This window comes from Perognathus longimembris, chromosome 17, assembly GCF_023159225.1.
Source record: "Perognathus longimembris pacificus isolate PPM17 chromosome 17, ASM2315922v1, whole genome shotgun sequence".
NCBI lineage: Eukaryota > Metazoa > Chordata > Mammalia > Rodentia > Heteromyidae > Perognathus > Perognathus longimembris.
The window spans coordinates 36,842,736-36,868,532 of NC_063177.1; the positions used below are offsets into that span (position 1 = coordinate 36,842,736).

Below are 25,797 nucleotides of genomic sequence, written 5' to 3' on the forward strand. Positions count from 1 at the left end.
CTTTGTGGCAGAGAAGCCCCCTTGCTGCGATGTATTGAAAGTCAGCCCTTGGGCTGAGAATATGGCCTAGTGGCAAGAGTGCTTGCCTTGTATACATGAAGCCCTAGGTTCGATTCCTCAGCACCACATATATAGAAAATGGCCAGAAGTGGTGCTGTGGCTCAAGTGGTAGAGTGCTACCCTCAGCAAAAAGAAGCCAGAGAGACAGTGCTCAGGCCCTGAGTTCAAGGCCCAGGACTGGCAAAAAAAAAAAAAATATATATATATATATATATATATCAATTGAAAGTCAGCCCTTGACATAATGGTTTGTTATAAGGAGAGGGGGGGAAACCACTAAATAGGCAATCATAAGGAAATAAATAAGAAAATCCAACATTTGGGATGGGGATTGTTTTTGTTTTCTTTCTTCCTTTTTATTTTTTCCTTTGAGAGAGTCTCACTACATAATTTCTTTTTTTTTGTTGTTGGTCAGAGGCTTGAAATCAGGACTGGCACTGTCCCTGAGATTTTTCCGCTCAAGGATGGTGCTCGTGCTCAACCACTTTAAGCCACAGCACCACTTCCATTTTTCTGGTGGTTAATTGGAGATGAGTCTTCCAGACTTTCCTGCCTGGGCTGGCTTTGAACTGTGAGCCTCAGATCTCAGCCTCCAGAGTAGCTGGGATTACAGGCATGAGCCACTGGTGCCCAGCTCACTATATATCTCAGGCTGGCCTACAGCTTGTTTGTAGCCTGACTTTGAACTTTGAACTGACATTGAACTCATGATCCCTCTGCTTCAGCCTCTAGAGTGCTGGGATTCTAGGTGTGAACCCCAATGTCTGGAGAGAAACATTTTTCTGTTGGTCTTTTGGTTGTAGTTTGGAGAGGGGTTGGTTATGTTGCCTAGACTCATCTCGAACTCCTGGACTCCAGGGATCCTGCCTCAGTTGCTTGATTATCTGGACCACAGGTACCAGAAGTAGAAGGGCTCATAAGAGGAACATAGGCCAAAAGAGAAACTAAAAGCCTGGTGATAAGAGGGAGAGAAAGAAAATGAAGGTTGTTGTTTGTTCATTTCCCTTTTTGCACAAACTGGAAAAACCCCAGAAAACAAAAGAGAAGTGGGAAAAACACAGCAATCCCAGACTGAGAAAAGTGGAGTCTCCGACTCTGTGCTGACTCTGTCACCTTAAGAAAACTCTGGAGTTCTCTGGGTGTGCTGCTCCTCTGCTTCAAGGCAGAGAGAGACTGTGCTCACCACACTCCACCTGGCTGTCGCTGTCCTCCTACAGCCCAGGATGGTTTTCTTCCACCAAAAAGCAATTTTTTAATGGGTCCTCCTGCGTTGTCCAGAGCTTCTTCTTCATGCCCTATTAGTATTCCCAAAGCAAAGGCCCAAGGACTGGGACTCCCCAGCTCATAAGCTTCCAATGACTGCCCATTGCCCCCTCGATTCAGAGCAGCCTCCTTGTCTCACAGTCGAGAGCCTCCGTGAACAGCCTCCACCTGCATTTGCACGTTTATCTCCCAGGCTCTGCATTCACTGGTGCTCTCCCACGCGGGCCCAGCTCTTCCAAATGTGCCTTTGCTTCTGCATTTCCTCCAGGTGCTCTGAAAGGGATTCCAGCTACCCTGTGTAAAAGCCACCTAATTCATACAAGCTTGGCTCTCCAGCCTCATGGAGCCACTTTATACAACAGGGCCTATGGCCTTCCCAGCCTGCTTCCTTCAACCTAGTGACTATTACTAAGGATTGTGTCTTTGAAATATTTATATGTTTGAATTTTTGAATGCTTTGGCATTCTGTGTATGTTGTGTGCGGGTACCAGGACTTGAATTCAAGGCCTAGTTCTCTGGCTTAGCTTTTTGCTTAGGGCTCTACCACTTGAGCCACAGGCTCCACTTCTGGCTTTTTGCTGGTTAAATGGAGATAAAAGAAACTCTTGCACTTGTCTGCCCAAGCTGCCTTTGAACTGGGATCTTCAGATCTCAGCCTCCCGCAGAGTTAGGATTACAGGCGTGAGCCACCAATGCCCGGGTGGGGTTTGTATCTTATTCATCAGTGCCTGTTCCCTCCCTGCCTGGCATAGAGTTAGAAATGTGTTGCTATTGGGTTGATTTAGAATGATGAAGCTGCAGTCTGAAAATATGCACTTGGAGTGTTAAGAAAAAAATGTGAACACAAATTTAAGAGGATGGAGGAAGAAGGGGAAGCGTGTGGAAGGAAAGCAGAGGGAACTGCTCACCCAGTAATGAATGTCCTCAGCTTGACTTCCAGAGCCCATGTAGGTGGATTCCATTTCAACCCTGGACTAGAACAAGCCGGGCTGGGGCAAAGAGTTAGGATGGGGCAGAGAAAGGTGCTGGTGGCAACAGCGGTGTTTTAAGCATTTCTGCAATCGTTTTTTTTTTTGGAGGTGGGAGAATGTTAAGAAAGACATGCACTGAGTATCTTCCACCAAATGCAGATTTGAAAGTGACACTCTGGCCTGCCTGGCCAGCTTGCGTACAAGCATGCATAAAGAGGGAGAAAAAAAGTGATGCACTGAAAGCAAGGAGCACATTCAATAGACAGACAGAAATAGCTATCTCCAGGTAGGTGCAGTGATATATAACTGAAACCCCAACCACTGAGAGACAGAGGCAGAATAATTAAACCATACCTGTAATCCTAGCTACTCAGGAAGCTGAGATCTGAGGATCTCAGTACAAAGCTAGCCCAGGCAGGAAAGTTTGTGAGACTCTTATCTCCAATTAACCACCAAAAAGCCAGAAATGGAGCTGTGGCTCAAGTGGTAGAGAGCTAGCTTTGAGCACAAAAAACTCAGGGACAGTGCTCAGGCCCTGAGTTCAAGTCTCATGATGACAAAAGTTTGAAGTCAGCCTAAGCTATAGTGAGACCTTATCTCAAGGGGGGAAAAAAGCCCAACTCTGCTGGGAGGCCTAGAACATAGCTCTTGGTGGTGGTGGGACGCTCATTTACTTATTTATTAATTTGACAATTTATGTACTCATTCATTCAGCAAATATGAGTCAGGAAACAGACCACATAGACAAAGCACCTGGACCAGAATTTAAGGTCTAGAAACAAACACACACACACACACACACACACACACACACACACACACACACACACACACACACGAGAGACAGCAGGTGGAAAGGACAGGTTTGGAAGGGAGGTGAGTCATTTCTCAAGGGAAGCAATCGCTGCAGCTGGCAGGCGACTTCTTTGTGGGTATTGGGAAGGGGCGCCCTTTGGACCTTGGGCCATGGAGGCCTTAGCTCAGTCTCACTCCATTTTAGGACAGTGACCTCAGGTCTGTGGCCTGCCCTACTTCTGCTCACTCTGGGGTAGAGTCCACCATAAACACAGAACCAGTTCAGGAGACAGGTCAAAGGGAAATACCAGCTAGGAAGAGTCCTCCATGCCTCTGTTCCTGAGTCCCAGCGGTGACTGTGGGAACCAGGCCAGCTGATGTCACAGCTATTGAGATTCTCACGTGTTGACAGCCACCAGCTTGCTGACTGAGCAACGAGAGTGGGTTGAGGGCTGTGGTTACCAAGAAACCAGGATCTCTCCCCATCTCTAGTGTCTCTACGTCAACTAGAAGTTGACGCTTGCAAGTTCTCGGTAACTGTAATTGCAGGTAGAGGCATATGAGGATCAGATAAACATATTCAGACACCTTCTTCCTCCCCAAGCCTCTACCCTCCTCTGACTTAGTGCATAGGAGGTGCTTAATAAATATTTGTTCGATGAAGAAACATTAACGCAAATAGAAAGGTAGTGGAAGAGCACTGTGCTGCGAGTCAGAGACCTGGCTCTTAGCAACTTGGCCATCAATCCCTTAGGGAGTTTGGGTCAGCCACCTGACCTCTGGTCAGTTCCTCTTCTCAGTGACATGCTGACTGCTCATCTGGAAGGCCTTAGAAGAGGTTTTCTGTGCAACACACACACACACAATTTTGCACTGGAGCATTGAGGAGGACCTAGGCACGTGCATCTTCCAGATCGCCTCAGAAATTAGAAAAAGACTAGATGCCAGTGCTCAAGCCTGTAATCCCAGCCACTCAGAAGGCTGAAACTTGAGGATCTTGGTTTGAAGCCAGCCTAAGGCCAAAAAGGCTGTGAGACAATTCTCTCCATTTAACCACCCCATAAGCCAGAAGTGCAGCTATGGCTCAAGTGGTAGAGGGCTAGCCTTGAGTGAAAGAAACAAAAGGACAGTGCCCAGACCCTGAGTTCCAGCCCCAGTATCAGCACTAAAGGAAGAAAAGAAACAAAACACAGTAAGTTAAGAAAGCTTGCAGCTGCTACATGAAGCAGGACACAGGTGACAGCAGCAGACGCTGTTAGAGGCCACATCCTGCCAGCTGGTGATGGCAGAGGGGCCAGCCACTTGATGGCTTTCTTCTCACCTCAAGCAGGCAGGCCTAGTGGGAGCCCCTAGTTTTCTCTGCACCCAAGGCGATCATCTTCCCTGCCTCAAAGCTGATTCACTTGGAGCTGGGCATGAGTGACGCAGGAAGCTCAGCCCCTCCCTCCACAAGCTGCTGGGGCTCCGTGAGGCCATAGCAGAAAAACAAGCACATGCTAGGCACTAGTGGATCTCTCCACCCCACCCCACCCCCCGTGGCACTTCAGTCCCCATTTCCCCAAGCTGTGCTGTGTGGGGGAGACAGGTAAAGGTCTGAGCTCGCAGCTGAATGGGGAGCGGAGACCAGCCACGCAGTTCCTGTCAGTCCTGCAGATGATGTGTCAGAAGCAGCAGAACCCTGCAAAACAACCCCAGCAGAGCTTCCTGCACCCACCCCCTTCCCACCCCGGCAAGTGGGCAGAGCTCCCACGTGCCTGGTGCGTGTGAGGCTGTTGAGCTGACAACCGTGCGTTGGGAACAAAGAGGCAAGCTCAGGAGGTGGCCGCAAAGGACAGGACGGCGGTTTTATATGTGGCAAAATATTTCTCCTACAGGAGTACAGACAAATAGACAGACAGATGGGGGGACAGGACGCCAGACAGGGGAAAGGTTGGGCAGTGGTGTCTTCTAACCAGTAAGTGAAAGCTGCACCCCGGCCCCCAGGCGAGGGTGGGACAACATTGGCACAGGAGGTGGTGAGACAGGCGTGCAGTACCCATCCCTGAGGTGGGCAGCCGGGCAGGGCCCAGTCCTCGTTGGCACAGTCGGCTCTCTCTGGCCCAGCTAGGATGCTGGGGAAGGGGCAGGGCTGCGGCGATGGAGGGATGTTGAGGCGGAGGGCACCCCAGGGGAGGGGGCTACCAAGGCCTCTCCTGGGGAAAGTGGACACTGGTAAAGGGCAGGATCACGAGAGGCAAGAACAGAGAAGCAGCAGCAGCCAAGTCCCCCAGGGGAGACCAGGTGGGTCCCCAGATGACCCCTGGGGTGGTGGTCACCTCTTGGGTACCAACCCATCGGTCCTCTCCCCTGAGGCTTCAGGGTGAATGACGGTGAACGAGTGTTTTTTGTTTTGGTTTGGTTTTGGTTTAGAATGAGGCGGACCACACTGTTCATGGTCTCCACACCCAAGTGGCACGGAGATGTGAGGGGGCTCAGATGCAGAGGGCCCCCTCCCTCCTTTTCTGATGGCAGCAGGCAGGAGAGGTTGTAGGCAAAGCTCATTCCTGGGTAGGCAAGGGCTGAAACAAGGAGGTGGGGTGGGTAGCAGCAGCTCAAGTTGCCCGGTCCTCTGAGTTCTCTGCCATGGGCTTTGCCGCTGTGGTCACGGAGGGCAGAGGGTCCACATCTGATGTCTGTGTTTCCACCCAGACCCCTCTCAGAGACAACACTCCCCATGGGTGTCCATGCTATAGCTTTCACCCACCAGGGAATACTGCCAGGAAGCTGGGGCAGGGGTGGACACGGTGACGGGCCTTGAGTCTTGGGTGTGGAGAGAGAGCCCCTCCATGAGGGAAGATTCTATGTTTTCCCCTCCAGCCAAACCACCCAACCCTTCCCAAGTACCCCAAGTTGAGAAAATAAGGAACCCCCGCCCCTCCTCATTTAGGACCTTCACTTCAAAGGCCCGGAGTAGAAAGATTAAGCAAGTGCACCTTTTCTCTTGGGAGAGGGGAGAGGAGAGGGCCCCCCCCTAAGATGGGGGGCATGGGCCAGTTCAGGAAGATGGGTATCTTGACAATCATCAACCACAAACAAGTAGGGAAGAACCTACAGTGGAGGCTTCGAGGCCTCCCAGGAGCTGGGATGATAACCACCAAAGAAACCCCAAACATTGAGCAAAGGCATCTGAAAGGAGGGAGGCAGCGCTCCCCTGGAGGCAGGACCCCCGCCAGGCGCCAGGCGGCGGGCCCTCTTCTCCATCCCTTCCCCGGGCCCGGGCCCCTCTCCCGCGGGTGCAGCCCCCGGCCTCAGCGGATGTAGACGCCTTGCCCCCAGCCCTCCAGCTCGTTCTTGTTCCGCCCCAGCACCGGACCCCCACTCTCCGCGCAGTAACGAGCCTTGTTCCGGGCCCGGTTCCGGTTGTCGGTCTGCTCTTCCTCATAGTCTTCCTCCTCCTCCCAGGAGCCCTGCCGGGCTGGGGGGGTGCCGCCCCCGGCAGGGTCTCCAGGCCCCGGCCCCTCCGAGGGGTCGGTCTCCATGTCCACACAGGAGTCTCCCGGCTCGGTGTAGGCAGAGTTTCGGCTGCCGGGGGTGTCGGCATCAAACGTGTCTTGGCGGGACAGTGCCCGCAGGGTGCCCGCCCGGCCTGGTGGGTGGCTGCCGGGGTAAAGGCCCGGGGGCTGGCCCAGTTCCCCCGGGTACTCGTGCACGCTGGCGTGCTCCCCGGTGGCCCGGTCCAGCGGCTGGTCCCCGGAGGCAAGGTAGGGTCCCTGGTTAGCAGACAGACGGCACACACCATGCAGATCAGGCAGGCAGGGGTGAGAAAAACACAACAAAGCAAGGCAGGTTAGTGACAGCACCACGACACCCAGCCTGGGTGAAGGAGGAGGGCACTGGCTCTGGGGAAGGGATACCCGGTACCTGGGTAAATGGCTCTAGAAGCCAGCCAGAGAATAAGGCTGGGCACACTCGCAGCACTGTTAGAGCTGGGGCAACCAACGTGGTGCTAAGTCAGGACTCACGAATTCTCATGGTAACCATGGTAAGGAAGCCCCTGAACAATTAGTCACCACTTCCTCAATGCATATCATTAATGTCTTGGGGTTAATCATCATGAACAGTTCATTAGTATTGCTGCCACTCACTGGTGGTTGGTTGGGTTAGTCAATCCCTCTACTTTTCCAAATACATCAAGAGATTTCACCTCAAACTCACTGACCCCTGCTTCTTCAGCCCACACCAGACTTCAATCACGGGCTTCTAGAACCCCACGCATCTCCTCCCATTCTCGACCTGAATGAGTCTCCAGGGCTGACAGCATCCCTCCCCTGCCCCAACAAGGATGCAAAGCAACCAGCTAGAAAAGGCTGCTGGGAGTGGGGCGTTGGTGGCTCACGCCTGTAATGCTAGCTACTCAGGAGGCTGAGCTCTGAGGATGGTGTTCAAAGCCAGCCCAGGCAGGAAAAGTGTATGAGACTCTTATCTCCAAGCAGAAAAACAGAAATGGCACTGTGGCTCGAGTGGTACAATGCTAGCCTTGAGCTGAAGAGCTTAGGGACAGTGCCCAGGCACAGAGTTCAAGCCCCACGACCGACAAAAAAGGAAAAAGGAAAGCCTGATGGGTCCCCCTTCCTCAACTGCCCCCCCCAAGATGGCTCAATGCTGTCATCACCAAATGCGCCATGAAGTTGAGCTGCTGATCATGAACGTTAGAGGTTTCCAGGTAGGTTGCCAAGAGAACCAGGTTCTACACACACCCTGCCACCTTGAATGGCGTGACTGTGTGACCCTGAGCAAAGGTTTCTGCTGTGTGACCCAGGTTTCTGGAGCTCTGGGAAGAGGAAGGGAGAGCACAGAACTGTTTCTGGGGTCTCAGTGGAGAAAGAGCACAGAAGTACTTATTGGAGGCCTGGTAAACAAAGTGGGTTCTGTTGCTGAAAACAGGCTTGGAAAATAGCGGTCTAGAAGGCTTCGTGGAGTCTGTCTGGCTCTACACTCAGAACCATATACTTAATGGTGTGATCTCAGATGATGGGTTATGGCTCCCACGGGAGGAGGGTGAGGCCCAGTGGACACCTACAGGAGGACCTTTCCCGGCACAGCACCAACTCAGAGAAGATGCTCATTCTGGGTTCTTCCTGAGGGACCAGGAAGCTAAGGTTCTGAGAGAGGAGCAACTTCTCTGGATTTAATGGTTCCTGCTCCGTGGGTCTAAAGTGGGTGTGGAGGAACTGGAGATGTGGCTCAAGTGGTAGAGTGTCAGCCATAAGACAAGTTAAAATGGGTGTGGAGTCCAGTGAGTGAATCTCTCTCCTATTTTCTTCATTAATCTCTGGTCTTATTAAGGGCCCAATCAGGTCTTAAATCCAATTGGCAAAACCAGGACCAGGGAGGCAGCACCAGCAAGCCCCAGCCCCACCAAAAACCACAGACACCAGAAATGTGCCGCTCAACCACATTTTTTACAAAATAAAAATCTTTCCTTCCTTCTCAGTGTTCCCTACACTCCATGCCTGGAGGGAAGACAGGAGGGGCACCTGCTACATGGCTTGCTCTTGCTGCTGGGCCACCGTGCTGCCGCCTCTCTGGGAGGCTTCCAGCCCGCCCCAGAAGCTGAGGTTTCTCCTGAGTGAGGTGAGCACCTGTACCTGGAGGTTGGAGACCGGGGCAGGACTGGCAGCCAGGGCTGCAGTAGCCATGGTGCGATTCAGCAGCGGATTGGGTGGCGTGCTGCTGGGTGGGTGTGTGGCCTTCCAGTAGGCTTCCAAGTATTCGGCCAGGTGCTCGCAGGCGTCCTCCAATTGGTTCTCGTCCAGGATGATGTCAAACATTTCCTGCGGAGGTGGGGGTTAGGGGCAGGGCTGGGATGAGCGGGGGCGTGTCCAAAGGGTTGAGGGTGTGGCCTGGGTGCAATGGGTGGAGCCAAGGGGGTTGAAGGACAAAGTTAACAAGAAGCCTGGCAGTGTGGCCTGGCCTGGCCAGTTGCAGGTGGCTCACTCCTAGCTACTCAGGAGGCTGACATCTGAGAATCATGGTTCAAAGCCAGACCAGACAGGAAAGTCCATAAGACTCTTATATCCAATAAATTAAAAAAAAAAAAAAGCCAGAAGTGAATCTGTAGCTCAAGTGGTAGAGCACTTCCTTGAGCAAAAGGTCAGGATCTGGCCCTAGGTCCTGAGTTCAAGCTCCAGGAACAGGGGGGAAATAAAAAAAGCATAGGGATGTGGTGTAGAGAATGGGAAAGAGGACTTGGCAGACCTGCCAGAGGTCTGCTAGTTCAACTCAGCCCAGCTACCGCTTTCTAGAAATGAGATAGCCATGACTAGGAGAAAGGGGGTTCTGCTCCCTGCTTGGGTCCTCCCTTTGCTTATCTTTCCCAAGATCAGTCTGCACCCATAGACCTTGGCCCTGGTGTTTCTGGTCACTTTCTTCAGTGCAGGCCGGAGGAAGGAAATACCAAATACCCTTCTCCCCTTCCTACCCCAGGTCTGGGCACTCACGGGGGGACACTGTGCCAGCTTCTCCGAGGCAGCTATTTGGACATTGAGGTGTTTGGACTGAGATTTCCCTCGAGATTTGATGAGCCTCTGAAGTACCTGGTTTGGGGAAAAGAGAAGGAGTTAGAGGCACCCAGGCGATGTACCAAGTCAGAAAGGCAGATTCTGCCTGGAGTCAGAGTGTAGAGCCAGTGTAAGGGCCATGGAATGTTCCATGACTCTCATCCCTGGGCACCTCCGCAAAAAATGACCTCATCGGGCCTGTGTCCACCCCACATGCATTCAGGCTCTCTATGTGAACGGCAGGTCTTGTCTATGCGCTTCATCCTTCAGATTCACGCCCTCCAACCCATGTTCACATTAGTCACTGTGCTTTTTATTGAGATAGCATCTTGCTAAGTTCACCCAGACTGACAGGTCAGAAAAGGTGATCTGGGGCTGGGAATATGGCCTAGTGGCAAGAGTGCTTGCCTCATATACATGAAGGGTTCAATTCCCCAGCACCACATATACAGAAAATGGCCAGAAGTGGCACTGTGGCTCAAGTGGCAGAGTGCTAGCCTTGAGCTAAAAGAAGCCAGGGACAGTGCTCAGGACCTGAGTTCAAGGCCCAGGACTGGCCAAGAAAAAAAAGAAGGTGATCTTCCTGTCTCAGTCTGATGAGTAGCTGGGACCACTATTAGTGAGGAGCATGCCACCTGATGCAACTGATTTACGCTTTCTCTACTCTCCATTCAGACCCAACAATAATCCCATTAGATAGTTACTATTATTGTTATCCTAATAATTATTATAATAAAATGCAACACTTAAAGGCAATCATATGGAAACATAAAACTCAAACTGAAGGACAGTCTACAAAATTACCTGATCTATACTAAGACATCATTGTCATGAAAGGCTAAAGAATTGTTCTACATTAAAGAAAACTGGGCTGTGCATTGGTGGTTCGTGCCTTTAATCCCAGCTCCTCAGGAGGCTGAGTAGCCAGCCCAGGCAATAAAGTCCATAAGACTCTTATCTCCAATTAACTACCAAAGAGCCAGAAAATGAAGCTTTCAAGGGGTAGGGCATCATCCTTGAGCAAAAAAATCTAAGCAAGAGTGCAAGGCTCTGAGCTCAAGCCCAAGAACTGGCACTCACATGGAAAACAAACAAACAAGCAAAAACAGAAATGGGCAGAGCACTTGTCCAGCAAGTACGAAGCCTTGAGCTCAATTCCCAATACTCACACACACACACGCACGCACGCACACAATAAGTATGCACATAGTACCTAATGGGTACCAGGCATCTTGCATGATCAGTCTATCTGCTTAATCTTCACTGGAAGATGCTCTTGTTACAGATGAGAAAACCAGGGCACTGAGATGTTAAGAAACTTGCTAAAGGGACACAGTGGTGGTAAGTGACAGCACTGGGTGGGAAACCCCTCCAGACGAGCTCCAGAGTGTCCCTACCATAACCTCTGTGGGCATCTGTTACTTTCTAGGTCACAAAATGTTTTTTGCGCCCATTACCTCATTTGATCTTTTCAACCTCCATACTCCCAAGTACTTACATTCCATCATTCCTTTTGTCTCACTGGAAACTTAAAGAAACTAGCTCTGGATTCTTAGCTCCCAAGATGCTACTGTAAAATGACAACAGTTACACTGGCAGCCATCATGAGTCAGACCATCCACTGGGATCTTTATATCTATCACCTCCAATTCTCCCAGAAATAACAGAGGCTGGGGATGTGGATTGATGGTAGGGTGTGTGGTTGACATGTTTGAGGCTTTGAGTTCTAGCCTCAGCATTAAAAATACAATCACACCAGAGAGGGAATGTCATTTTGTAGGTGAATTAGTTGAGGCTTAAGGACTAAGTAATTCCCCTCAAATCCCAAGCTTAATAAAAACAACAAACACCAACAAATAAATATGGAAATCAACAAAGATTTGAACCCCATGCTGCCTTCCAACACTAAAACCTTACAAGAGTAGGGGTGTGAATCTGATCTAAGCACATTATCTTTCAGCAGAGTGCTGGTAGCTTGTGCTTAGCTGCTCAGGAAGCTGAGATTTAGGGACTGAGGTTTGAAGCCAGCACTGGCAGACAAATCTGAGAGACTCATCTCCAATTAACTAGCGAAAGGCCAAAAGTGGAGATTTGGCTAAGGTGGTAAAGCACCAACCTTGAATGAAACAGCCAAGCAAGAGTGCAAGGCCCTAAGTCCAAGTCCTAGTACATACACACATACATACTATATGTATGTATGACATATCACAATGAGACCCCTTGTATAAAGCAAAAAACCCTAAGGCTGGGGATTGAGCTCAACAGTAGAATGCTTTACCTACCATACACAAGGCCCTGGTTGCTCCCCAACAACAGAAAAAAACAAACTGACTTCAAAACCTTCACCCTAAACTCCACATTGCTCAAGTACTCACTAACATCTAGACTGGAAAGTTCAAGGAGCTGCAACATGACAAAGAAGTAAATCAGGGGCTGGGGATATGGCCTAGTGGCAAGAACGCTTGCCTCGTATACATGAAGCCCTCGGTTCGATTCCCCAGCACCACATATACAGAAAATGGCCAGAAGTGGCGCTGTGGCTCAAGTGGCAGAGTGCTAGCCTTGAGCAAAAAGAAGCCAGGGACAGTGCTCAGGCCCTGAGTCCAAGGCCCAGGACTGGCAAAAAAAAAGAAGTAAATCAGCTTTCCTATCAGTACCCTCTCTATTCAAGTCCAAATGAGGACAGCACAACTGAAAAAAGGGCTGACATCAGGAGCCAGGAAAGAGCTCTCCACTGCCAAGTAGCTGAGTGACATTGGGACAAAAAGCAGAATGCTTTCAGTTATTTAGGCCAAGGATGGAGTCAACCAGAGTAGATACAGGAGACTAGATGCACATCCCTAATAATCACGTCAGTAATAGCTAGTGTATGATGAAGTGTGGGGTTCCAGGCCCTGTGCTGATGGATTGCTGTGAATTCACATGGGGTTGCATCTCCCTTGTGTCCACAGCCTGGGGTTTTACAGAGAGGGAAATTATGTGGTCACCCTGTTAGGGAGCAAGTGAACCCGTGCAGGCCAACTACGGAGCCCTCCTTGTGAACCATGCCATTCTGGTGAGGTCATGGCCCTACACCTACCTTGGGAGAGGTAATTTTGATGTAAACAATGATAGGGGCCAGCGAGGTCTTGGAGAGCTGGGCTGGGTGGTTGATGGTGTCAGCATCCAGGGCGACCAACTGAAGGGTCCGGGCCAGCTCAAAGATCCGCTCAATCTCACTCTGTACCTCAGCTGGGAACATGGAGTCATGAGGAGGGGGATGTAAGGAGGCAGTGGGAAGAGGGAAGCTTCTGGAGATTTCCCACCTTCCACCCCATGACCCAGAAGAGGAAACAGGGAGTAAAGAAGGTAGACAGCTTACCCAGGCTGGAACGGGTATTGGATCGCTCGATGATGATATGCTTGCTGGGGTTGTTGAGAACTGAGCGCTTGGCCAGGGAAATGTCAGCTGTCACTCGTGTGATGGAGATCCTGGGTGATGAGGCACAGGAGGGAATTGGGGGTCAGGGTGGACTAGAAGGCCCAGCCCAGGCCTCAGTCTCCAGGACTGCCTCTTGTCCCTCCATCCAAGACTCCTAGGCTTGTCCTTCTAGAGAGCCTGCTCATCTCTAAATGGGCTTGGGGAGTCAGCTCCCAGGGTCTTACCTTCCATCAAACCGATGTTTCAAGAAGTCAAATAAAGCTTTCTGCATCATGTCTGTAACCTGCCATTGAGAGTTGGGGGGGGGGGGAGAAGTCAAGAACTGAAAACCATGCTGGGGGTTGGCCTGATGGGCATCTGAACCCTCACATTCCGCCTTCTTTTGAAAGTGCTCAGATCACAGGGCCTGCTGTGGCGTGTCAGGGGGCGGAGGCCGTCCTTCTGGGGCTGGGACTCCAGTGCAGTTTGATTTCAAAGGTCCTTCTAGGTGGTATCTCGGGAGGGCTCTTTAGAGGTATTCTTGCAAGGACTGAGGCCTTCTGAAGGGGTCTCCTATGGGTCTCCTTCTAGGGGTTTTCTCTGGATTTCAGTGGCCCTCCGGGGAGGATACCTGGGGAACTAGACTCCTCATGGGGATTTCTCTGGGTCTGAGGATCTTTCTGTGGAATCTTTCTGGAGGTCTGGGTCCCTCTGGGTCCACTCCCCTCTAGGGCTCGTACCTCATAGCCCTTGAGCGACGGTCCCACCAGGATGATGGGCCTCATGGAAGGCACCACGTCATACGGGGGCACATGCTCTGTCTGGGGAGGGAAGCAGGGAAGGGAAACCCCAGAGTGGAGATGGCATTTCACCCTCTCTCTCAGCCTCCAGATTCCCCCATGCAGCCTTTCCTCCCCATGATCCCAGAGCCCAGATGTGAGGATCAAGTTGGGGTTGGGGAGGGATGCCCAGGGAGGACCAGGAAGGGTGGGGAAGAGAGGGTAGCTCTGGGAGTGGGTGTTAGAAGGTCACCCAGCTCATCCCAGGGGTGGAGAGGGGGACACAGAAAGCTGTGCTACTCACCGACTTCTGCTTCTGTTTGGCTGGGTCCAGAGATTGCCAGGAGAGGGGAGGGGAGGAGGAGAAAGGGGAGGGCACCCAGGCAGGGGCAAAGGGCAAGGAAGGAGCCAGGACCAGAGAGGGAAGGATAGCGGGCAGACGAGGAGAGATAACAGAGCATGCGTGTTAGTGACAGACAGAGCTAGAAAGGGAACGGGACCCCATGCCAAGGGGAAGCGAGAAGTGGCCTGGCCCAGGGCTGGAGGCTGGACTAGCCATCAGTCCAGTGGACCTGGGAATCGTTGGACAAGCCCTACCCCTCTTCCACCTCCTAGGCAACCCCTAATCTGGTGGGTCCCTTGACTGTCTTGCTCTGCAGCCAAGATACCCCACTCATGTGCCTACCCATAGAGTTGGAAAAGGGCAAAGAAGGGATGCCATCCCACTCCCCACTTCATGAGCCCAAATGGGGCACACACTGGAATATTCCATTGCACTGGTAGTGATCAAAGGTCATGTCTTATTACCACCATCCCTGCTTCCACAGGGTAGGCAGGATTCCAAGGGCAAGAGCCACCCCTTCCTGGTGAAGGGCCAAGGTGAGGTTGTATATGGAGAGGGATGTGCCCACCCCAGCCCTCCCTCCGGCTCAGTGGGAAGCCCTGAGCCCCCCATAAACCCATCTGACCACTCCAGCCCCCTCTCTCTGCCAAGAGTTGGGCCTTCACCACCCACCTTGCAGGAACCCAGCCCCAATTACCTTCTTAAAGAAGGGGATGCGCTTGCCATGAGGTGGCGGGGTGGTTACACTGCTAACGCTAGTCTTGGCAGAGCCGCTCTGCTCCCCAAACTCTGCCTCCTCATCCTCTAAGTCTAAGGGGTCTAGTTCAAAGGCTAAGTTAGTCATTTCATTACCTGGACCAAAGGTGAGATGGAAGGAGAGGGAGGTGAAGAGGAGAGGAGTGAGATGAGCACGGAGACGTAGAACAGAACACAGGGATGGGATGGGGAAAAAAGAAAGAAGAAGAGGTGAATGGAACAGGGCTGGGAGAAATGAATGGGGGGGGGGTCGAGGGGCAGGGAGGGGCAGGCAGAGAGATGGAGCTACCAAAGAAGAGGGAGAGGAGAGACACGACAGGTGCAGCTTGTTGGGGTACCCTATGCTTCATGGAGCTGATACTCATTACATGGGGGGACTCAAAATTGGAGTGACACCTGCTATAGGGAGGAGGGGCCAGGAAGAGGGGAGACCACCCCACCCAGGAGCACCTCCCACCCCTTAGTTTGGCAGCGAAACTCTTACCACTGGCAGGGGGTGTGGGGCGGCGGGTGCCAGTCACCACGTCTCCCAGACTAGAAGTGGAGTTGTCACCTGATTTGCTGTGTAGGCAGGGAGGCAAACAGAGCTGGGTGAGCCACGGGGTGGGTGCACAAGCAGGGAACCCAGGCCTGTTATATGCTGTGTCCTCAGAGGTCCTCCAGCACTCCACAAGCAGCTCTCTGGGGCCATCCCTGAGGCCTAGTCCTGGCTGGAGGCCTCCCCCAAGGTGGCAGGGCCCCCCCAACCCCTAGCCAGACACCTGGAGCTGAGGCGATTCTGGCGCATCGTCTGTTCCTGCAGCAGGCGCAGGCTGTCCAGTTTGACGGGGCTGGGGATGAAGCCAACCTCACAGCCCTCCTTCACCAGACGCCCGATCCACCAGTCATTATTGTATTTCTGCAAACAACAGCAGGTGGGGTGGAAGAGAGCGGGAGGTCTTGCACTGGAGGTGCAAGCCACAATGCCCCCTCCAGGGGAAACCACGGGATTGCTCACCTGGTACTCTAGGACCTCTACCCCAGCTCCAGCCTGTAGGCCCCCCCCCCACACACACCAGTCTCAAGACAATACCAGAATGGTCACCCTCTCTGGCCATGGCGCCCTTCCCTTAGACAGAAGAGGAGAGTCTTTCCTGTCTCTCTGGGGCCCAAGCTGCTAGAGGCAGGCAGGAGCAAATGCAGACAACTACACACTCTAAGCCCATCATCACTCTACCCACAGGCCACGTGACAAAGTGACCTAGGCACTACCACCCATTAACCAACCACAAATTAGAGGCTCGGAGAGGTCCAGAGGTTTGCCTATAACAGCTTGGCTTAGGAGACTTGTCCCCACAATAGCTTGGGCTGCAACTCTCTTGGCACCCACTCCCATCCCCCTTCCCAGTGCCAGGCACTCAGCCCACCTCCTTGATGTGCAGGAAGTCCTTAGGCTCAAAGGTAATGGCCACTCCTTGTACTGGCACCTCATCACCTGGAGATGGATTGTAGCCAACGTTTGTCCGCACAGCAAAAGCCACTGGCTTAGTCTAGGAGGTACACAAAAGGGGGAGGGTTGACACCAAAGGGCTGAAGCCTAACAATAATAATCATGGAGATGGTGGTTATCCAGATGTTTACTTTGTAAATAATTCATTAAAATGTACACTACAGCCAGGCACTGGTGGCTCATGCCTGTAATCCTAGCTACTCAGGAAGCTAAGCTCTAAGGATTGTGGTTCAAAGCCAACCTGGGAAGGAAAGTCCATGAGACTCTTATCTCCAATTAACTACCAGAAAAACAGGAGTGGTTCTGTGGCTCAAAGTGGTAGAGTGCAGGGCTGGGAATACATGAAGCCCTGGGTTCAATTCCTCAGCACCACATATATAGAAAAGGCCAGATGTGGTGCTGTGGCTCAAGTGGCAGAGTGCTAGCCTTGAGCAAAGAAGCCAGGGACAGTGCTCAGGCCCTGAGTTCATGGCCCAGGACTAGCAAAAAAAAAAAAAAAAAAAGTGTAGAGTGCTAGCCTTGAGCAAAAAGACCTCAGGGACAGCGCCCAGGCTCTGGATTCAAGCCCCATAACCAACAAAATGATGATGATGATGATGATAATAATAATAATAGTAATAATAACAATAATGTACACTAAATGGTTTATGTGGTTTCCTGTATGTTAAATTTACAATAAAAATGAAAGGCATTGTGGTGTGCACCTGTAATTCTAGATTCTCTAGAGGCATAGATAAGAGGATCTTAGTTCAAAGCTAGTCTGGGCAAAAAAATTAGAAGACCTTATCTCAAAAACAAACTAAATCTGAGGATGTGGCTCAAGTGGTAGAGCACTCAAGTTCAATCCCCAGAACTGCCTAAAAATTACAAGGAAAGCAATTAAAAAAGAAAGTTGGAGATCTGAGATTGATATTCAGAGCGTGCCACTCCAGGCCAGACTCTTTATCTCCAACAAAAGCTGGAAGGGGAACTCTGGCTCCAGTAGTAGAGCACCAACCCTGAGTAGAAAAGTTAAGGAATAGCACCCAGTCCAGAGTTCAAGCCACTATACGGGTACCAGAAAAATAAAAAGGAGCTGGATGCCAGTGGCTCATACCTATAATCCTAGCTACTCAGGGGGCTGAGATCTGAGGATTGCGCTTTGAAGCTAGCCTGGGCAGAAAAGTCCCAGAGACTCTTATCTCAAAACCAGAAGTGTCGCTGAGGCTCCAAGTGGCAGAGCACTAACCTTGAGCAAAAAAGCTCTGAGCTCTGGGACAGTGCCCAGGCCTTCAGTAAGTCCCAGGAGTGACAATAAACAAACAAACAAGTAGATAAATAGGAATTCAGGTCTCTTGGGGTGATGGGGAGTATGGATAAAGTAAGTATTGGAGGGAGAGAGGAAGGAACCTAGAATGACACCAGAAGGAATGACAATAACACTGCCAGCAGCTTCTGTTCATTGTGCTAGGAACTATCACAGGCTTCATGTGTCTCATTGATTTCTACAAAAATCCTATGAAGTTACATAGATTTTAATCTTCTTTGCATTTGCTTACGTATTTTGAAGTTTTAGCAGGGATTTGTTTTAATATAACAGGATAAAGAAAAAAAGAGAGAAATATTTCCTGCCACCCCCCATTCTGGAAATGGGAGTAAAAAACTCATATTTATCTATATTTATATGAGTACTGCATCCCTAGAAAAAGAATCCCAGGACTTTTTCCCTCCTGTGTGTTTCTGTCTTGCTTCTTCATGGTCCATGATGCCAGCTGAGGTTGTCAGTACAGTGAAATCAAACTGAGGGATGGGAGCAGTGTTCCACCCATTTTTCTCTTTTTCTCTTTATTTTTTTTTTATTTGAGTCAGGGTTTTGATATGCTGTCCAGGCTGGTCATCAACTTCTTGAGCTCAAATGATCTTCCTGTCTCAGCGTCTCAAATGGTTGGGGCAACTACTACTAAGTAGTTGCCATTTACCTAGATGTTTGAGCTGTTAATCATTCCACAGGTTTATCCTGTCTGTGAAGTACACAATTCCCAGCATCTCACTGAATGATGATTTCAAATTTGTCTAAGTAATCATGCTTCAGCACCCAAGATAGAAAACAATGATTTCAGAGCATGTCCTCCTAAAAACCTGGCCTTTATTCAGGTGTAGTAGTACACACCTGTAATCTCAACCACTCATGAGGCAGAGACAGAAGTATCAAGAGTTTGAGGCCAACCTCTGTAACATGGCAAAACCCGGTCTCAAAAATTTAAAAATAGTCTAGCACAGTGGCACACACCTATAATCCCAACTCTTGGAGGTAGAAGTAAGAGGATCATAAATCCTAGGCCAGGGCTATATAGCATAATAAAAAACAAAATGCAAGCAGTATAGCTCAGGAAAAGAATACTTGCCTAGAAAGTGCTAGGCCTGCTGGGTGCCAGTGGCTCACATCTGTAATCCTAGCTACTCAGGAGGCTGAGATCTGAGGATCGAGCTTGCCAGCCTGGTCAAGAGACTCCATGAGACTCTTACCTCCAATTAACTACCAGAAAACTGGAAGTGGCACTGTGGCTCAAAGTGGTAGAGAGATAGTCTTGAGCAAAAAAGCTCAAGGATAGCACCCAAGCCCTGAGTTCAAGCCCACAACCAATAAAACAACAACAAAAAAAAGAAAGAAAATGCTAAGCCCAGGGTTTAATTCCCAGTACTGACAAAAAAAAAAGAGGAATGGGGAGCTGGGAATGTGGCTCAGCCATAGACCACTCACCTAGCATGCATGAAGCCCTAGGTTTCAGTACCACATAAACAGAAAAAGCCAAAAGTGGTGCTGTGGCTCAAGTGGTAGAGTGCTAGCAAAAAGAAGCCACGGACAGTGCCCAGGCCCTGAGTTCAAACCCCAGGACTGGCAAAAAAAAAAAAAAAAAAAAATCAGTACTTCAATTCCAGCCTAGGCAATTTGATTCAGGAAGAAGTAGGCATTTTTAGTGCTTATCAGGCTCCTAGTATGTGTAGAAGCAGTACCTGGCACTTCTCATACCACCTATTGAGGCAGCCATTATGGTCCTTATTTTACAGGGGAAGGATGAGGTCAAGGATACACCACTGAAGTGATGGGCCAGGATTTGATTCTGGATCTGTTCAGGATCTCTTGGATCTGGAAATCTGTAGGGAAATCATGTCAGCAGTCCCCACCCACATCTCCCTCACCTTGGCTTTCTCAAGCTGAGCTAAGGCCTGACGTTCTGCCTCCTTTCTTAAGGCCTCCCGGTCCTCCTCCAGAGACACATCGGAGTCTGACGGCCGACTGGTATAGGACTCCGCTGAGCCCTGAAAGCAGAGGGGGCCAGCTCAGGGCCAGAGCTACCCCCCCTGGCTCCTGAGCCTTGAAGGAAGGCCTGGAGGTGCCACCCACCACAGCATCTCAAGCCCCAGGAAATCCAGCATGATGCCTAGGGGGAGGAAGAAGGGACTAGGGGTCTGGGTTTGCAGGCCTATGGGAAGACTGTGGCCCTGAGAATGACGGCAGCAGGCAGGGGGTTAAGGCAGGTCCAAGGACAGCTGCCTGGAGCCCTGGGAGGAGTGGGAACCCGATAGGGGCACAGGGCAGAGGAGGAGTGCCAGGGGACGAGTCCTGCTCCCTGCTCCTCCTTCATTGCCCGGCCACCGGCATCACTAAGGAGCCCAGTGGCATCTCTTCCAGGGACCACAGCCACCAGCTAAGGCCTAAGTCTCCGTGTTACTGCCACTGGGTAGCCTGCTCAGCATGACGGGGCCACCCAAACCAATGCTGTTTTCTGCTCAAGGGTGTAGGGAGTCAGAGTCCCACCCCTCCCACCCTTCTCATCGATATTCTTCCTGAATCAAGCCATACCACGCTTCTCTAGTGGACCAGACAGAAGTTTCAGGTTAAGAGCAGGACATGAGGATGGATTTTCCCCAACATTAGACTGCCAGATGCCTGGGTGAGGCAGGCTGAAAATCCTGGGTGTGCCAGGAAGCTAGTTTTGACCACACTGACCAACCCAGAGCACAAGGGACTCTCTCAGGGACACACTCAGATGTGGCATACGTGTGTACCTCACACAGACCTAGCAGTACAGGTCAAGAACATGCTGAATCATGTGTACATTTCAAGATCAATGGCCAAAAGTGCAGGGGTAGGGGGAGTCTATGGTGTCTGTGGACTGTGTGTGACTGAGTCATCCCGGGTACCCAGAGGTGTGGGTCCCCGAGGCTGGGCTCCCCCTGAGTTCAGGAGGCAGGAAGTGTCGGTTTCTGTGTGATTTCCAGGCTGGTGACCCACAGAGGTGGGAAGGAATGTGGGGAAGGATCATGACTGCAGGGAAGTGGGATCTTTCCTGATGGCGCACAAAGGCCACTGAGAAGGGAAGGCCCATTGGCCTGGCTTGGAAGCAGACCCTGGAAAGAGACAGCCAAGGCCCACTTCTCCCCAGAGGTCCCTGGTCATTAGCTGGGACAGGTGCCCACCCCTTTCCCACACAAATCATGAAAACAGGCTGGAATTGGAGGTCACTAGTAGAGGCTGGAAAAAAAAAAAAAAGATACAAAGCGAAGAGAAGGAAAAACAGTTTAGCCACTATCCTGCCCTCCTGCCAGAAGCACCAAGAGTGAACAAGACAGCCAGAGAGCCAGAGAAACAGATGCAGAGATGGACAGACAGAGGTGCTCACTGACCCCAACACCCACAGACACCAACACACACACACACACACCACACACACACACACACACACACACACACACACCCCAGAAACAGTGAGAGACAGGCAACAGTGAGGAGGTAGCCCCAGGCTGGATGGCAGCTTCACCAGCCTTCCCAGGGCTGCTCTACTCACCCACCACCTGCCCCATCCCCAGCTCACCACCACCAGGGTCCGGCTGGGCGCCTCCATCCCTGCACCCTCAGTGCCCAGCCCCACTGGCCTAGGGGGTGGCCCACGCTGCCCCGTTTCCCCCAACGGGCTCAGGTTACAAGCAGAGTTGCTACATGTGCAAACTGCTGGGGTATATTTAGCTCAGAGATGTGGCAAGGTCTACCCCCCCCACCACTCCTGCCACCTACTGGGGATAGGAGCTGTGGACTGAGAGGAGGAAGAATTAGAGGCTGGGGTCTGACCTCCTGGTTGGCAAATATGAATAAAAGGAATCAAGGTGCTTTCCTGCCAACAGGGATCACGACAGCGCACTATCCATCTTCCTAGTCCTAGCCCTGGCCCTGTTCTGCAACAGGAGGGATGAGGGAGTGATTGAAAAAAGGACTTCCCATCTGTTTGTGTACTTTGGAGACACTGGGATGAAGGCCTCCTTCCCGAAACTCCTCAGTCAAGCTTAAGCTCTCATGTGCCAAGTATACAGGCAGAAGAATCAAAAAGAAGATCTTGACTGCAATCTGTGGTGGATCATCTTGCCCTCTCTCCTGGCCCTGGGGAGAGAAGGGGCTCGTCCCTAGAAGCGTCCTCCCACCTGCGGTCCTCTGCCCTCACATGCCCTGCTGTGTCCTCTTTTATGTGTTCCTGGCCTTGTCTGATCCCAAGCTCCTCTCGCCTTTTCTGGGTACCAGGTTTTGCTGAGATGCTCAGTAGTCATAGCAACCACATGCCTCCTCACTGCCTCTCCCTGGGCCTAAGACGGCCCAGGGTTGAGAGTTGGAAGAGAAGCAAGTGGCAGCTTCCTGGCTGAGTGCAAGAGGCCCAGAAAACTACTCTCAGCACCCCTATCTTCAGAGAGGGATACAGGGCTCCCGTCTAAAATAAAATACCTCCTGCACACCCCGTCACACCTTCTCTGCATTTTCAACAGTCAGGATTGGATGGGGGAAATGTGTCTCCCTGACCCATACCTACCCAGGGCTCCTGGGACCTAAATGTCCCAGCTCCTCATTCTCTAGCACCTGCCTCCACCCCACCCTGTCATAGATTCTGGGGGAGGACACAGAAGCAGACAGCCGGCAGGGGGAGTGGGTGACAGCCCGAAGCAAGCCAGGAGGAGGCAGGCCAGGCTGTCCCTGAATGAGATGACGCAGGCAGGCAGGCGCAGGGGCTGGTGGTTGGTGCTTGGAGGAGGGGCTGGCGGGGGTGGGGGCTGAGGCAGTGGGTGCAGCTGACAGCATATCTAGGAGAGGTCACAGGGTGTCAGGGTGTTGGGGTGGTTCCAAGCAGGTGACAAATGGCATGGGGAAGGGTGCCTGGAGAAGGCTGCAGCCCAGCTCACCAAAGCTGGCCTCTGCCAACCAGCCACCTCCCACTCCCAGCCCAGCCTCCCCATTACCTGGCGGACAAAGCTGTTGGATGTTGTATCTGAGGATGTACTCCCATCTGACCGCTTAAACCGCCCTTTCCTCTTGCTGTATTTGCCCTGGAGAGGCCAGGAAGGAATAAGAGTGGAATCAGACAGGCCCTTTTCCTGCCCTCCTCCCACCAGGGCCAACGACACAGCCACACTGTGCTCAGCACAGCCCACTCCCACCCCTGCCTCTTCTAGCAGAGGTGGTACAGCCCGAAGGGAGGGAGGGTCTCTGATCTCACAGGGAGGGCTCAGACCATAACCACTGTAGGGAACAGTGAACAGCACCTCGGAGGCTCATACAGGGACCCCCCCCTCCACCCCCAAACCAAGCCACAGGCTGAGAAGGAGGAAGTCTGAGGAGCTGGAAGCTCATTAGGCAGCAAAGCTAATTAAGATGCTGGGCAGGCTGCAGAGGCCTCTGGGGAAGGGAGAGGCTGCCTGCAGTGCTGGGGGTGCAGAAAGAGAGAGAGAGAGATGGGAAAGTCCTCTCTTGCTTCCTCTCAGCTCCAGTTGAGTGTGCCTGGACTCCAGAGAGAGGAACGATTGAGGGACAACCCAGGGCCCAGCCTGGCTTCTCCCCTGAGCCCAACACTTCTCCTCTAGTGTATGCAGGGGATGGTGGCTCTGAGCTTTTGAAGACCCAAAGCTACATTTCTAGGGAAGCACCATGAATCCGTATCTGTAGATGGAATATGAAACCTCACCTCTGGCCTGGTGCCCTGGCAAGACATTTTCTCAGACCCTTCCTCATAATCACAGTGGCCATACTTCTCCCCAAGGGGACAAGAAGAACTCCCTATAATGTCCCCTCCCCCCCACTGCCCATGCCCCATCCCCAAAGTACTAACCCAGCTATATCAACCTAAAAGCCCCCTAGCTCCGCCCAAGCCAAGCCTAGGACACAGTCCCACAGGTCCTTGGTAAGCCGGCTGGCTCTCTGACGGGTCTCCTGGCTGAGGCGGATGGATGCTGCCTGAATTTCAGGCAGCCATAGGCTTCCGGTACCTCTAGGCCTCCAAAGGAGGAATTTCTTCTACATCCTCCCCTACACACACACACACACATACACACACTTGGCTTTCAATCAGTTCAGAATGTTAGATGACTGAGGCGTAGTTCCCCGAGTCCCTGCCCCAGCCTCCATCTCAGATTTCCTCTGACTAATGAACCTAGATGAGCCACAACCAGACTTAGGGCTCTGGCTCTGGTCCTCTAAGAGGACCTGGGTACGAGAAGGAGAATGGATAATGGGAGACTGAGGGAATCTTTCGACCCTTGTAGGGTCTTCCATCCCCTCCTCTTTTCTCAAACCAGACTTATTCCCAAAGTAGTTTTTAGGCTCCCTATAAACCTAGGACGGTCCCCACAGTGTGCTCCAGACTTTTTCACACCATCCACCCCACCCCACCCGGGGCAAAGGGAGTGGCGCTTAGAGGGACAGGGGACAGCTGAAAGGAAGGCCCCAGCCAGCTGCCTCCCGGGCTCCAAGGGGCCTGGGATGGAGGTAGGAAGTATTTTTAGGTTTGACCTGACCCCCCCCCCCCCCACTACACACCCATAACCACATTCTCCTAGCAGATAACAGTTGCTCAGGCTGGCCACAGCAATGCAAGAGTTAATGCTATCCTTGGAAAAGGACGTGTCTCAGAGAAATCCCCTGGCATGACTGCCCAAGACTGTGCTGGTCACTCTATGGGAACCCATCTTGCCCAAGAACGCCCCTATGGGAGCGCTAACTCAGGGGCCTAGGAAAAGTGTGAAGGGGGACAGCAGACCCCATTCAGGCAGAGAAACAGATTCCTCCCCTCCAGGACAGTGAGTTGGCATTAGTCCAACTTTCCAAACTTTGGAGGCGTTTTAGGGGGGCTGGGGAGAAGGGCAAGCCAACGTGGGCGTGGGAGGGGGAGGGAAACTAGTCCAAGATAGAGAGAAGAAAACCAGGTGGTTGGCAGGGGAGGGGGGGGATGCTGGCTCAAGACTGTCCCCCTTCTCCACCCTAGAAAGCCAGTGTCTGCAGCTTCGACGAAGGCCTTGTTGGCACCGCCCTCTGGCCATGGACTCGGCCACCTCCCCGTGCCACCCCCGCCCAGCGACCCCAGGCGTGCTCCGCGTCGCCCCCTTGCCTTGGCTCACCCTCGAAGGCCTGGATCTCTCCACCAGCACCCCCACTCTCAGCCCACCCAAGCCAGAGAAGCAGGGATGGTGGGGGGGGGCAAGGAAGGAGGCGGGAGTGACCGGCAGCCCACCCGGCCCCTCCGCGCCCGGCAACACCGCAGCCCAACTCCGGGCCAAGCGCCCATCGGTCATTCCCCTGCGAGAATGGGGGTCGCGCAGCACCCCCTCTCCCTCCGCGCGGCATAAATAACCCTTTGCTGCCCGGGACTCCTCGAGCCCACCCCGATGTCCACAGCCCACAGCCCCTGCCTGCCAGCCCGCCCGGCACGGAGCCTCACCTGTGGGCTGGGATCGAAGACCTCCATGGGGATCTCCTGGGAGGGTGGGTAGGAACCCCGGGACATGCTGCTCTTCTGGACCATGGAGAGGAGCCTCCCCTCCGGCCGCCGGCCCGGCCCAGCCAGGCGCCCTCAGCGCATGGGGGAGAGGCGGTCGGAAGGGACCGGAGCGGCGCGGCGTCGCGCAGCTTAACCCCCGAGCGCGGCCGGCCACCCAGCCGGGCCCCGGGCTGCCCGTCGCCGCCTGGCCTCCCTCCGCGCTCGCGCTCGCGCTCGCGTTCTCCCCCCGCCCGGCCGCCGCCGCCGCCGCCGCCGCCGCCGCCTCCGCCCCTGAGGCTCAGCATCTCCCCCCGCCCCCTCCGCTCCCACCGCCCCTCCCTCCCTCCCCCAGCCCCTCCCTCCCCGCCGGCCCCGCCCCGCGCAGCCCCTCCGCCCGCCGCGCGCAGACAATGCCAGCGCGGCCCCGGGGGGGGGGGGGGGGGGCCGGCCCCTGGGACGCGCCGCGGGGAGCGCGTCGCCGGCCTCCGGCTGGCCCCGGGGTGACGGCCACCCGCGAGGGTGAGGGGAAGGGAGTGAGGGTGTGGTGCGTGGCTGGGGGGGGGGGGCTGACCTGCCTGTGCCCCTGCACCGGTCGGCATGGCCGGCGCCGCCTCCTTTTCCGTCCTAAACC

The 25,797-nt window shown here is 52.9% G+C and overlaps 1 protein-coding gene across 3 annotated transcripts; it reads right to left on the bottom strand.

The window, feature by feature from the left end:
- Nucleotides 1-4,815: 4,815 nt before the first annotated feature.
- Nucleotides 4,816-25,402, bottom strand: Cacnb1 (calcium voltage-gated channel auxiliary subunit beta 1). Of its 3 annotated transcripts, XM_048366052.1 has the most exons (14): nt 25,128-25,402; nt 22,657-22,743; nt 19,576-19,695; nt 16,313-16,435; nt 15,668-15,804; nt 15,391-15,467; nt 14,848-15,002; nt 13,769-13,849; nt 13,274-13,332; nt 12,990-13,099; nt 12,708-12,859; nt 9,569-9,664; nt 8,717-8,902; nt 4,816-6,838 (listed from the first exon to the last, which is right to left on the bottom strand). In XM_048366052.1, the coding sequence occupies exons 1-14, from the start codon at nt 25,209-25,211 to the stop codon at nt 6,377-6,379; spliced, it is 1,929 nt and encodes a 642-aa protein (XP_048222009.1). In that variant the 5' UTR covers nt 25,212-25,402; the 3' UTR covers nt 4,816-6,376. The 3 variants fall into 3 exon arrangements, with proteins under 3 accessions (XP_048222009.1, XP_048222010.1, XP_048222011.1); XM_048366053.1 differs by lacking the exons at nt 22,657-22,743; nt 25,128-25,402 and adding an exon at nt 21,252-21,352; XM_048366054.1 differs by lacking the exons at nt 4,816-6,838; nt 22,657-22,743; nt 25,128-25,402 and adding an exon at nt 21,252-21,348 and having other exon boundaries at nt 8,512-8,902.
- Between the last annotated feature and the right edge of the window lie 395 nt (nt 25,403-25,797).

Coding starts and splice junctions, on each gene's coding strand:
- Cacnb1 (XM_048366052.1), bottom strand. CDS start 25,211: ATGGTCCAGAAGAGCAGCATGTCCCGGGGTTCCTACCCACCCTCCCAG. Junction 22,744..25,127: donor TCTTCGATCCCAGCCCACAG/GTGAGGCTCCGT, acceptor TGGCCTCTCCAG/GGCAAATACAGCAAGAGGAA. Junction 6,839..8,716: donor CCCCGGTCTCCAACCTCCAG/GTACAGGTGCTC, acceptor TCTGCTAACCAG/GGACCCTACCTTGCCTCCGG.